At 40.4% G+C, this 14,874-nt stretch overlaps 1 protein-coding gene across 3 annotated transcripts in view; it reads right to left on the minus strand.

The window, feature by feature from the left end:
* Window positions 1-9,835: 9,835 nt before the first annotated feature.
* Window positions 9,836-14,874, minus strand: part of lmbr1l (limb development membrane protein 1-like) — an 84,541-nt gene continuing 79,502 nt past the window's right edge. For all 3 annotated transcript variants that reach the window (XM_059955975.1, XM_059955974.1, XM_059955973.1), the window contains one exon: window positions 9,836-14,532. In XM_059955975.1, the coding sequence (XP_059811958.1) occupies window positions 14,468-14,532 (65 nt within the window). In that variant the 3' untranslated portion in view covers window positions 9,836-14,467. The remainder of the gene's footprint in view (window positions 14,533-14,874) is intronic.

The following is a 14,874-nucleotide window of genomic DNA, read 5'->3' on the forward strand; positions in this document are numbered from 1 at the left end:
TACCCCAGATGTGGCCTAACTTGAATTTTATAAAGCTGCAAAGTAACTTCAGGACTCTTGAACCCAATTCCTTGACTAAGCAATCATGCCACACACGTTCTTTACCATGCTATTAACCTGCGTAGCCACATCCAGGGAGCAAAAGAATTGGACCCCAAGATCACTCTGCACATCAACACTGTTAAGCTCAATGTCAAAAAAAGTACAGGATGTATTTTAAAAGTACAGGAGATAATTTAAAGTCAGTGTCACCCCATTTCATTGCTTTAACATCACTTGGTGGTGTGAATGATCTCATTCCTTAGCACGGCTGATAGATGTACGAACTGGCATGCAATTCACCAGTCTGATTCCGTCACACGTCTCCGGAGAGAATACAAACCCTCCTTTGAATTCATATTTTTACAGTTTCCTCAGACAAGGACTTGTGCCCAAAACATCAACATACGCACGGGCCAATCGGAAAAGGCTCATTAGGCAAAATAAAAGTTTGTTATGACCCAATCTGAACAACTGAGGCAGATTTGACAGAAAGGTGTACTCTTGATTTCCCGCCTCTGCTAAAATTACCAAGGCAGACAAAGCAACTTAATCTGCTGAAGACTAAAATTAGTCAGCAGGACACTCAGCACTCAAAATTTGTATTGTTCTCAGACAAGTGGAGTATATTTCCTTTACAGCTGCCACTACACAAACTCATTCCATTACCTTCAATCATAAAAGTAATAATTAGTGTGATTACAATGCTGCAAAATACACTGAGGTTTTTTAAAAATGTGACATCTTGCTTGTTTCCACATTTTGTTTTCTTGCAGTTTCCTTAGAAGTGTTGATTTACACTGGTGTGTTATTCTGCGAGTAGTAGACAGTCTGTACAAGTGGCTGCTCCTTCAGCTGAAGCTATTGAACTGACAGGCTGGGCAACATCAAGCCTCATCCTCTCCTAGCCCAAGGCTGAACGCACCTGCACTCCCTAGTCTGGATCTTTCTACAGCTGTCATGAGCAGACCCCACCAATCAAACTTTCCCTCGTGCCATCCAAAGACACGAGTCCTCCAAGGGTCTCTGGCCAACCTTTATCACCAATATTTGTGATACAGCTTGCAGTGTATCGATTGCTTGCAGAGAAGCCACCCTTGCACAATGATTGTGAGGACCCCGATTTGATCGTGAACTCAGGTATTGCACCTTCTCCCTGTGATTGCAGTGGGTCCAAGACGATCTGGCTGCTGCAAGTGGTCCCTTGTGAAGGCAACCAGCAGGAGAATCAAAACAGCAAGTAGATGCTCATCAAAAGAATAAACTGCAGTGGTACCGGGAATTAAGAGAATCAGAATCAGAACTAATCTCACTGGCATACGTCATGAAATTTGCTAACTTTGTATAAGCGGTGCAATGGAATACATAATAGAGAAAAGGATTGCTGTAAGAAGCAAGGGGAAGAAGCTGTTCTTGAATCACTGAGTGTGTGTCTTCAGACTTCTGTACCTCCTACCTGACGGTAACAGTGAGAAGAGGACATGTCCTGGGTGGTGGGGGTCCTTAATGATGGACACCGCCTTTCTGAGGCACCGATGCTTGAAGATGTCCTGGATACTCTGGATTGTGGTGCCCATGATGGAGCCGACTCATTTTAGAACTCTCTGCTGCTTATTTCGATCCTGAGCTGTGCCCCCCCCCCCCAACCCCATATCAGATGGTGATGCAGCCAGTTAGGATGCTCTCTACGGTATCTCTGTAGAAACTTGCAAGTGTTTTTGGTGACATACCAAATCTCTTCAAACTCCTAATGAAATACAGCTGCAGTCTTGCCTTTCTTTTATAGTTGCATTGGTATGTTGGGACTAGGTTAGATCCTCAGAGATCTTGACACCTCGGAACTTGAAACTGCTCACCTTCTCCACTTCTGATCCCTCTATGAGGATAGGTATGTATTCCTTCATCTTACCCTTCCTGAATTCCTCAATCAGCCCTTTCGTCTTACTGAACAGACTGGTCTTCTGGTTAGGAATTGAGGTCCAGTTGCAAATGGAGGTACAGAAGCCTACGTTTTGGAACTTTTCAATCATAGAGATTTTTTTCAAGCTAGCCAGGTTAAAATCCACCCAAAATGCTAGGGAAAGCATCAGGATGTGCTGTTTCTTGCCTGTTGACCATATCGCTCAACTGGGAGGGACTTGTTAGGCCAAATGGCCTCCTCCTGTGTTGCAAGAGGAGAACAAGGAGCTACAGCTTACAAGTGAATGTAAAGCAGATGGGGATGAAAAGATGCTGAAGAAATGCTACACTGAGATCAATAAACAATGTCCTGATCAGATTTGGGGCAGAAAGATTTTTTGATAAGACGAGGACCAAAAATTTACATTCTCAATGAATCGACAGCTCTTGGCAAAGTCTTCAAAGGAATCTCCCCAAACTGCTGTTGTGATGTCGACAATGCTCAGGAATTATATCTTGGCATACATTTGATGCCAATAACATTCAGTCAGACAGTAATACCTCACTCAATTATCTGGTAACAAAATCAAGTTGACTAATAAAAGTCCCATACCACCTGGTTGGGGATTTACACTTGGCTCACAGGAAGGCAGGAAGGAGGTCTAACAGGATTAAGGTGGGTCTATTACACAGTGGGCCCATCATATAATTAAACAACAGAAATTCCACAGCTTGGTTAACAATTATTTAACTGACATTGCATCTCAAGCAAGAACCTTCTCTTCTCTGATGTTTGCATCAGTTCACTTCAACAAGATTTCCAGCACCCAGCAGATCAGACACTATCTAGTCAGGTAACTAAACATTAAAAACTCGCAGTCAACAAATAGCATATCTATATAGCCTTTTCAAATTTTAGTGCTAAATAAATATTGTACCTTTCACATAGGAACATTAGAAATTGGAGCAGAAGTGGGCCATCTGGCCCATCAAGCCTGCTCCATCATTCAAGATAAGATTGTGGCTGATCTGGCCATGGACTCATCTCCACCTACCTGCCTTTTCCCCATAATCCTTTAATTCCCCTAGTTTGCAAAAATCTATCCAACCTTGTCTTAAATATATTTACTGAGGCAACCTCCACTGCTTCATTGGGCAGAGAATTCCACAGATTCACCACCCTCTGGGAAAAGCAGTTCCTCCTCATCTCCGTCCTAAATCTACTCCCCCGAATCTTGAGGCTATGTCCCCTAGTTCTAGTCTCACCTACCAATGGAGACAACTTTCCTGCCTCTATCTTATCTATCCTTTTCATAATTTTATACGTTTCTATAAGATCTCCTCTCATTCTTCTGAATTCCAGCGAGTACAATCCCAAACAACTCAATCTCCCCTCATAGTCTAACCCCTTCATCTCTGGAATCAACCTGGTGAACCTCTGCACTGCCTCCAAAGCCAGTATATCCTTCCTCAAGTAAGGAGACCAGAACTGCACACAGCACTCCAGGAGTGGCCTCACCAGTACCCTGTACAGTTGTAGCATAACCTCCCTGCTCTTAAATTCAATCCCTCTGGCAATGAAGGCCAACATTCTATTTGCCTTCTTGATAGCCTGCTGCACCTGCAAACCAACCTTTTGTGATTCATACACGGCACTCCCAGGTCCCTCTACACAGCAGCGTGCTGCATTTTTTTACCATTTAAATAATAATCTGATCTTCCATTTTCCTTTCCAAAGTGGATGACCTCGCATTTACCAACATTGTACTCCATCTGCCAGACCCTTGCCCACTCACTTAACATATCTATATCTCTCTGTAGACTCTGTATCCTCTGCACAATTTACTTTCCACTCAATTTAGAGTTATCAGCAAATTTAGATAGACTACACTTGGGTCCCCTCTTCCAGCATGTTAATGTACATTGTGAATAGTTGTGGCCCAGCACTGACACCTGTGACACACCGCTCACCACTGATTGACAACCAGAGTAACACCCATGTATCCCAAATCTCTGCTTTCTATTAGTTAGCCAATCCTCTGTCCATGCTAATACATCACCCTGATCTCCATGCATCCTTATCTTATGAATAACTCTTTTATGTGGCACCTTATCGAACGCTTTCTGGAAATCCAAATAAATAATGTCCATTTGTTTTCCTCTAAACATGCTCATTATATCCTCAAAGAACTCCAGTAAGTTTGTCAAACAGGACCTGCCTTTGCTGAATCCATGCTGTGTCTACCTGATGGATCCATTTCCTTCCGCGTGCCTCGCTATTTTCTTCTTTAATGATAGCTTCAAGCATTTTCCCAACTACAGATGTTAAACTACCTGGCCTATAGTTACCTGCTTTTAGACTACATCTTTTGTTTGAACAGTGGCATGACATTCACCATCTTCCAATCCGCTGGGACCTGCCCAGAGTCCAGAGAATTTTGGTGAATCGTCACCAAAGCCTCTACTATAACCTCTGCCATTTCTTTCAGTACCCTGGGATGCATTCCATCAGGACCAGGGGACTTATCTATCTTCAGGCCCACAAGTTTGCTCAGCACTAACTCTTTAGTGATAGCTATTGTATCGAGGTCCTCACCTCCCATCACATCCATAATGTCTCTCCCTGGCTTGTTAGATGTGTCCTCCACTGTGAATATCAACACAGAATAGTCATTCAAAGCCTTGGCCATTTCCTCACTACCCAATATCAATTCCCCCTTCTCGTCCTCCAGGGGACCTATGTTCACTTTAGCCACTCTTTTCTGCTTTATATAATTATAAAAACTTTTACTATTCATTTTTATATTTTGTGCTAGTTTATTTTCATAATCGAGCCCCTCCTTTCTTTATAGCTCACTTAGTGGTTCTTTGTTGCTTTCCCAATTTTCCAGTTTCCCACTACTTTTGGTGACTTTGTATGCATGAGCTTTTAGTTTGATGCCTTCCTTTATTTCCTTAGTTACCCAAGGCTGACTCTCCCCACCCTTACCATCTTTGTTTTTAACTGGAATATACTTTTGTTGAGCACCGTGAATCTGAAAGAATTCCACTGTTCCTCAACCGTTCCACCATATAGCTCATGTTCCCAGTCCACCCTATCCAACTCCTTCTTCATCCTGTTGTAGTCTTCCTTGTTTGGCATACTACACTGGCACCCTCCATTTGTATGAGAAAAACAAGCTGGATGAACTCAAAGGAGCCATCAACGGATGCTGTCCGACCTGCTGAGCTCATCCAGCTTGTTTGTACGTCTTGATTTGATCACAGCATCTGCAGCGTACTTTGAGATTGCTAATTTTACCTGTCGCATTGCACAGGACCATATCCAAGATAGCACGTTCCCTTGTAGGTTCAGTAACATGCTGTTGTATTGGTATACTATTGTCACACGTACTGAAATGTAATGAAAAATTTCTATGCACCATACAGACAGACACAAGTACATTAAAGCAGTAAAAACAAAACAGGATACAGAATCTAGCATTGCAGTACAGCGAAAGCGTGGTGCAGGTTCCTTTTTAGCACACAAGAGGTAATAACGACAGGATAGAAACCATCCAAATATGAAATCCCATACATTGAACTAATTAAAATATACATAAAATTAGCTCTTGTACGGCAAGATAGTTGAATCAGCAATTGTGCTTTGCGTGGCATTAAATACTCGCTTAGATCTTATTGCGATGCAAAATCTACGGGATATTCACAAATACATGAAGTTTGTCAGTTTATGATTTGACTGAATTGTAGTGAAGTTGGTTGCCAACAGCACAGCCTATGGAGAAGCAGCAGGGGGTGGTCCATTTCAGAGAATGATTACTGTGAATGCAGACATTGCACTGCCTTTGCTCAGGACGCCAGCTCCTGGTATTTGCAGTTCTGCTAATGCTTGATGTGATTCTGGCTAGGTTTTAGCAGTGCTTTAAAATGGGGGAGTTCATCAAAAGGAAGAGAGAACAAGTTACAGGGCTACACTGCATACAAGATAGGATTGCTCTGCTTGGAATTGGAATGACCCTGATGGGCCAAGTGGCTTCTACCTTAACTGCAACAAAAGATTCCTAAGAATAAGGAGTAAAAAATAGAAGGAAACTTCATTCCATTCATTTATAGTTCCCCTCCCCAAATCACAGACACAAAGGCTGAGGCAAGCTGTGAGTGTATATAGGAAAGTACAGAAGAAATTCAAATGCTTAAGACTTTCCCACAAGCTTTGTGCAATTCTCCACCAATACCAACTCCATCCTATCCCACGGCCAAAGGATGGAAGACCATTACGTGCATCTCCAGCTGTAACATGGACAGAATGTGGATGAAGCAGAACTCTGGTCAGGTTACAGTACATAGTACACTCAGTGGTGAAGCCAGGAGAGGCTGGGTGGCATCACACGTCTTTCAGCTCAGTCTAGATCAGCAAAATTAATTTCACCCCTCTCTACTGGTTACAAGGGTTCAATTTGGACTGTCTTTGGCCTGCCTGTCAATGCATGCATGCATTTTCACTAAACAGGCATCGTGGTTAGCACAGGCAACCTGGATTCAATTCCGCCACTGCCTGTAAGGAGTTTGTACATTCTCCCTGTGACCACGTGGGTTTTTTCCTCCCACAGTCCAAAGGCATATCAGTTTGTAGGTTAATTGTTTGTTGTAAAGTGTCCTGTGATTAGGCTAGTGTTAATTCACGGGTTGCTGGGCAGCAGGGCTCGAAGGTCCGTAAGGGGCTGTTCCATGCTGTATCTCAATAAAATAAAAGGTTATTGGTAGGGCAAGGCAGCGAGCATAGAGGAGAGTGTTCAGTCCTGCAGACATCCCCTAGTCTGAATACAGCAAGAGGGATGCAGTGGGAGTGAAGGAGAAATTCCAAGAATAAAAGGACATTGATCCCTTAATCTAAATATTGGGATCTATAGTTTAGTCTGGCAAGAACATCTCAGTAAAGACAGTCACTCCTGTTCCAGACCGTGATTACTGTACATAGTAATTTCCCATTGAATATCCAATTCCATTTCATTAGCACAGGAGAAAGAATGAATAAAAACAAATTATGAACTATAGCTTTAGCCCATCTCTCCTCAGCAAGGAGCTCCCGTGTAAAAGTTGTAGCAATCAGTAGACAGGAAGAACAGAGTCATTAAAAAGAAAAATAAATTCAAGATCCAAATACCAAGCAGTGTCATTTTCTCAGCATTATCTGCAAAATGCAGCAGAGGCAACATTTGAAATTATATTTCCTTTCCCAAAAAAAAATAGAATAATCACTCATGACAAACACAATTGTACTTAATAGAACAGCTAAATCAAATAGGAAGGCTTTCTTCCTACAATCCTCCCAGTGTAAAGTGCCACTTGATGACAGCCATTCAGGAACTAAAAAAAAACTTTACTAATCGCATCACCAAATGGAAATAAAAAATATCTAATGAGATGAAGTTAATTTAGGCCAAATTTGCGGTACAACTATTTTAAAGCTGTTTGAAAACTTCAAAGTTTCTTGATGATATAGCTCCACTCGCCTAACAATAAAAATATACAAACACAAAATCAGTGGTAGTGTCTGGCAGAATGGATTAAAATGTACAAGGAAAAAAGCAGAAACATTCCAAAGGTTTCAGCCCAAACATGTAATAAATAAGATTCTCCCATCTCACCCCTCTCTTCTCTTGGTCCAAAACATTCAATTCCAGATTCAGTTTGGGCTCCCTCTGAGGATAAAAGAGGCAGGATGGATGGATTTGCAAAAAGGCCTTTGACAAGGTGCCACACATGAAGCTAATAGACAAATTAAGAGCCTGTGATATTGTAGGAAAGATACTAGCATGGACAGAAGATCGGCTGATAGGCAAAAGGCAAAGTATGTGGTAGTGTTTAGCCACAGGGTAGTGAATCTGTGGAATTCATTGCCACAGTTGGGGTGTGGAGGCCAAGTCACTGGAAGTATTTAAAGCAGGAGTTGATAGGTTCTTGACCAGTAATGATGTTAAAAGGTGAGGGAGAGAAGGCAAAAAAATAAGGTTGAGAGAGAGAGTAAATCAGCTATGATGGAATGGTGGAGCAGACTCAATGGGCCAAAGAGACTAACCCTGCTCCTACATCTGTCTTATGGTCTTACGATCTAAAATTGCTGCAACCATCCTTCAAGTTCCCACCACTCATAAAAGCTTTTCACCTCTCTCTTTTGTGTCCTGAAAGTAATGTCTGTTGTAAGACCCCAAATCAAGTGAATGGACAGCAGATCATTGGTGGTCACCTTGACTGAAAAAGGGATAAAGATTGTGGAGAAGTAGATTCAATTCTAACTTGGACAATGCTCAGGAATTACATCCTGGTATGCATTTGATGCCAATGATATTCAGTCATTAATACATCACCCATTTCTCTGGTGATAAAGCAAGCTGTACAAGCTCGAGTTGACTAAAAGTCCAGTACCACCTGGTTGGGGGTTTACATTTGGGTCACAGGGAGGCAGGAAGTAAGTCCAACAGGATTAAAGTGGATTCATTCCACAATGGGTCTATCCTATGACCGAAGAATAGGAATTCCACCAGTAGGTTGGCCAACTAATATTAACTGCTTACTTGACTGTCATTGAATCTCAAGCAAGTGACCAGAAGCAGGAAATGCTTTTGCAAATTTGAATATGCTCTGTAGTCTAATTTTGTTCAAGCTTCTGAGTTCCACATTCAATGCAATGGAGCTGAAATAGTTAAACCATTATTAGGGAAGACCACACAGTGGGACAACACGATGGTACAGACGGTAGATAACACCAGTGACCTGGCTCAATCCTGACCTCTGGTGCTGTGTGGAATTGCCTCATTCTTCCTATGACTGTGTGGGCTTCCCTTGGGCACCCAGATTTCCTCTCACATCCCAAAGACATGCAGGTTGGTGGGCTAATTGGCCGCTGTAAATTCAGTGTACAGGTAGAATCTAGTGGAGTTGGGGGGGGGGGGGTGAGGGCAGATATTGATCAGAATGCAGGGAGAATAAATTGGGGTTCATGCAGGATTAGTGTAAATGGGTAGTTGATGATTGGTGTGGACTCCGTGGGCAGGAAAGCCTCTCCCCGTGTTACATCTCTCCAGGACTCTGAGCCGCCAGAAATAGCTTATTCACCAGTGCACTACTTACGTTTCATCTAGACACAAGAACCTTCAAACACACTCATACAGAAGAACTATATTTACTTAATATTCCATCTTCCTTTCATAGTTAAAGGTGACAAGGCTTTTATTGCACAGTCCTAAATTATCAACCAATATTGTGAGGGCTCACAAAACAGGAATAGCAGCACATTCAATTTCACATGAAACACTAGCTCAGTCCTCACTGGTATTGCTTCAGGGGTTCTTGTGAATATTTAATTGGGTTGGGAGAAGGTAAAGACTTCAATGTATATCATTTTATTCTGAATGCAATAAACTCCAACATAAAATAATGACTGATGCAGCATTTAGTTTGAAATTAAAAGCAAAGGAAATTTAAGGAGCAAAAACTATTATTCGATTTGATGAAATCTTTATTTAATTGACAGCTACCTTTTCAATTTAATTTTTTTTTAAAAACTAAATTGGTTTCAAGTCAGTTTCTGAAGGTATACATTAATGTGGAGAGTAAAGCACCTAGCCTGACAGAAAAATGTAGTGCTACTATTCTCTGGTAAAACCTGCAGTCAAAATAAATACTGTTCTTTGTCCTTGTTCTGCATTCACTTAACTCAATTGGCAGTTGCAAACATTCACAATGAGCCCGAGCTCACATACAAGAATTGTCGTAATTTAAAATAAAAATGAAGAAACCCAGAACTGCCACAGATTAAGGTCTGAAGCACAAAAGGTGGCGAATAGAATTCCACAGCAAGTACACCCAATCCAACAAGTGAGAAGACAAATGGATTTTGATTAAAAACTTTATTTACATTTTATTTAACAGATTGCATGGAAAAATACAACATGGGTTTGCACTTCAATTTCAAATCACACAACCCATATCTATTGAACAAAATGACACATTTTTCATCGGGGTGATGATTACACATCAGAGACGTTCACTCCAAGATAAAACTACTTTCAGAGACTGGCTGCTGAGATACTGGAATGCTGGGCTTCCATAAGTCTAAAGTTCAAAGTTCAAGTTCAAAGTACATTTATTATCGATGTATACTATATACAACCTTGAGATTTGTCTCCTTACAGACAGCTGCAAATCAAAGAAACCCAACAGATCCCACTAAAAAAAGACTGTCAAGCACCCAAAGTGCAGAAAAAAAATTGTGCAAACAATAAAAGTAAGCAAATAACATTCGGAACTGAAGTTCATGAAAGTGAGTCCACAGCCATGAAGCCAGTCCAAAAGCCTATTAGTTGCAGGTCACAGCCTCAGTTCAGTACAGACGAGTAAACCTGGCAGAGTAGCGAGCTGAACACTGGCCTGTCCCTTGCTTCCAGCCCCGACACCCTGACCTTTCCAATCTGGCCCACCGCTTAAATTGGCCGAACAATGAGCTGTTCCTCATTCTTAGGCCTGGATGCCGCTGCCTCCATTCAGCCCATACACACCATGCTGCAGAGACCTTAGAGACTTCAGTTCACACTACAAGAATGTCAGGTTGTACAGGCAGTCGAAAGCTCAACTCCGAAAGAGAAGTTGCAGTGATCATTTTCGATAAAAAGTGTGAGTAATGGTTGTGTTTGCTGCCAGCAAGTCGTCGCTGTGTTCACCAGCACCATCTTAAACCAGAAAACCATAACTAAAAATATACTTCATTACTGGGAATTCCTGCCAGATAGACCAACTTAAATAAATCCAAACACTACAATTGGAATGTCAAACCTGGCAGAGGGGCAAAAATTGATGCACACTGAAGTGAGGTCGTTCTGCTGAAGGCATTGAGTCAGAATGGGATATAATTCAATGGGCACCAACTATCCTCGGTACTTCATCCAAGCAACCTTTATGTGCAAGGCCAGCAAGTAAGTACTAACACAGGACTAAATCAAAAATGCAAATGAGTACCCTTTATCTGTAATGTGTCCAAGAGCCAGCTGAACCATAGTTACATTAAATATGTAACTGAACAAGTTATGTTAATACAGGCCACTCAACTATATCCAGCTTATAGACTAATCTGAAAAGAATGAACCACAGTTTTCAGTAGTTCAACCCATCATACAAAAATTTGACTGTGATGCTCACGACCATCAAGAACCATTTAACATGCAGGGACGGGAACAAAGATGACACTCATATTGCTACTACATTACAACCAAAAAGGTTCTGTTGTATCCTTCTCAGTCAACATCTACCAGTGCATCAAAAACTTTTTTGTTATAATGGTAATATTGAAAACACTTAAATTAAAAAAAAGTTTAAATTAATATTCTTAACAGCTGAAGAAGGTTTATTATATTGGCAAGAACCAATCTCTTTGGCAACACGTTCACGCAGGAAGAAACAGCAACAATGAAAACCTCTCACCTGGCCTGTAAACAAAATACCATCTCATGAAAACACTCCAACAAAAATAGAGGAGAAGTGGGTTACATGCATTCATATTTTAAGTCAGCATTATATAAACATTAGAAAGGTTGTCAGTCTCTGCAAGGTCCATTTGCTCCATTAAAAGAGACAATTAAGGAAATTGCAAATGGGCTTGTTCTTATATTATTTTGGACCTATCAAATATATTGGAATATCAGAATCAGAATCAGACTTTAATCGCCAAGTACCTGAACACATACAAGGAATTTACTTCCGGCAGATGTTAAGATTTTAAGATGTTTCTTAAAATATGATCATCTCTTAATGACAGTTCAGGACCGTGGCCAGATCACAGAACATCTAACACCAGTCTGCTCAGGTGTCCCATGTCTTATGTGTGAAATAAATTTGTGCTTGGCTCAAAGAGATAATTAGCTTATCATATACAAAAATTATCAGTGAGTACAGACTTGAAATACAATCCTACAGGACCACCAATTCCTCAATTCCGTTTCAGCAGAGCAAACCTTTGTAAATAAAATTCAACCAAGAGTTTTGATGCTAAAACTACTTAGTTGAGACTCTTGATTGAGAATCCAATAAAAAAATTAAGATTTTACTGTTCCAAAAATGGGAAAGACACATACACATTAATGACATATGTGCCTTGTCAAATCTTTCTGTTGAATGTTGGGTGGGTGTGGTCCTAACCGACAAAAGGAAATGTAATTTCTAACCAAAACCCAGATTTTAACGAGGAACATTATAATTCCACACTTGTATCTTCACAAATACCTTCAAATAAGGCATTCACCTAGCAAGACAGCTTAACTTTCTTGTACTTTGAAGTTACATAGTTAGATTATTGCAAACTACAATTTCCAATACCTTTTGCAAGGAGATTACACAGAAGTTTAGCAAGGACAGGACTTCACTCAATCATTATTAAAACTCTTGCTATCCAGGCTTCCACCTTCTTTTCCAAATTCAAAACCTTCCTTCACTTAGGTACTGCTAGAAGGTCACGAAAATCACATTGATTTTACCAGCATGTCAACTGCTTAGCTTTGTACAGGTTTCTGTCCTGCTTTAATGAGGTCCATTAGTAACCTCAGATTCAGTCATTAAATTTTAACACCAATATTGACAGTTTCCACAAAATATGTTACTCCCTATATAACTGGTTTACATATCTTAAAATGTCTATCCAAATTAAACTTCAAATGCTACCCTACAGTTTGTTGACATCTTTACTCAGCGGACCATGATTTTAACTGCAGAAACGGATAATATAGCACAATTTAAAATAATAACAGCTTGAAAATATTTTCCTGATGTCTGAATATTAAGGAACAGGAAAGCAGATTTATGTCCAGTACTCTGGGGGACAAAGAGGAGTGTAAGGCTGCAATTGGAGAATTAGTTTGTCAAATGTTTTATGGTTTAAGTTTCATTTTTCTGAACTTCTATAGTGGTGCCAATCAAGTGGATAATTAATCACTTTCTGGAGGGCTGAAATTTCCCTCCACCATATTGCAAGAAATGAGTAACCAATTTCAAATTCTGATGCCATCATGCTAAAGTTGATCACTGTCAGGAAGAACAGAGACAGGAGACCCAGCCCGCCTACACGGAGTACACAGGAGCCTCCAGTTGGTTGTGATGCAAGAGGTCACAGTAGAGAGAAAATACATTATCAATAAACACAGGGAGCTAGTGACTTTACAAACGAATTAATGATCACATCAACTTATATAACATAATTATATATGTAAATTATTAAAGCATGGAAGTCACCACACTAATCTCCAAAATCCAGTTGCCCAAAAAGCCCATGAAACATTATCATCCTCATTTTTTGACATTCAAAGTGATAATAATTTGTTGATGGATCACATATTTATGCAACATTGATCTGCCTTGCCAAGCCCCTTAACTGCTGTCAGGTAACTGATATAATGCTGCCTCTAAGCTGGTTGGTATAAAATGCAATAATTCAATCCAACAAAATTTGGTTGACTAGGGAGGCACAAAGCAGCCTAAATATATGTGCACCACCGCACATTTATAGCTTCTGATACTTAATTAACAGAATGAAAACTGAAGAATATAAAGACCAATGGAACAAGAGACATCATTTCATCAGTCACCTCAACACCTCCATTAGCAAAGCAACTGTTTTGTTTTTGCCAGTAACCAGTGTGGATTAAACTCCCATAACTTTGCACAAGTTTGTTACTAAATAAAAAAATGTTCATTTCCCTTTACAAATCACAACAAGCTCAATAACTACTTACAATGTTCTAGAAGCTTCAGAGAAAATCACACTCAACCATCCTAACTCCAAGGTTAACTGCCTGGGTTACTTTATCAGCAGACACCCTCCACTGCCTCCATTCTATGGTTCTGAATTGAACAAATCCTAAAGGGTTCTCCACAAGTAGCATCTTGTAATGATTAACATGGTCAAAACTCTTAAGCTTCAGCCACTATACACAAGCTTCAGTTTTATCCTGAGCGTAATTTTTCTGTTCTCTAATCCACTGTCATCAGAATGCAATTTGTTCAAATCTCTGCATTTTGACAGTCCAAGTGTAAATTAATAACAAAAACGGAATGATCTTTTTTCAATACAAACTAAAAAAAAACCCAACAATGCAAAAATACACAAATAAAATATGCTAAATATACATTAAAAATAGTGCACAAGAGTATTGAGTGTAAACATTTAATCACTTGAAGTATTAACCACATTGGATTATCTTGCAATTACTTGATGAGGTATACCTCACAACAGCAAAAGAGATTCCAGCTCCAATTGATGTAAACAAAGTTTGTTTGCTGTAGTGGGAAAGGTTTCTGACTGGGCGGCCCTAAGGATCAGAAAGATCCTGAGGTTAAAGTTGACGCTGCCTTGCCCTGAGACAGGAGCCTTGATGCTTCAAAAATCAACCAATAGCAGCTTTCACAGTATAGGTTCAAAACGGTTCAGTCCTTTTGGGTTTCATCTACCATGACCCATCAGCAACGCTACGAGAGTCTCTTGCTGTTAGTTGGATCCACCTTGACAGAGATGCTGGCTCGTGTGATTGGAAGGGGGGTGTCTATCCAAACCTGAAAGAAAGAATATTTGAGAAGGAGTTAGCACCACAACATTCATAAATTCAAGACCAGGTGAAACGCCACTGAATGCCTATTTTCTTTGTGTAGTTAATCAATTGAAACTGTAGCTTTAGATTTTAATTTGAGACTCCTCTGCGTAAGTGGTTTCAGAATCCAATCGCCTGAAGGGAAAGCCAACCCAACCCATGGATTCCTCATCTACAGACGCGACTGGCACAATATTAACTTTAACGAGGTTTACACATAGCCACCCCTGCAAAATTCCACAAGGAGGTTGCAATTAATTATTTTCATAACTAACCTGTGTTACCCAACTACTCAGTCTCAAGAGTT

The sequence above is a fragment of the Hypanus sabinus genome, chromosome X1, assembly GCF_030144855.1.
Source record: "Hypanus sabinus isolate sHypSab1 chromosome X1, sHypSab1.hap1, whole genome shotgun sequence".
NCBI classification, from domain to species: Eukaryota; Metazoa; Chordata; class Chondrichthyes; order Myliobatiformes; family Dasyatidae; genus Hypanus; species Hypanus sabinus.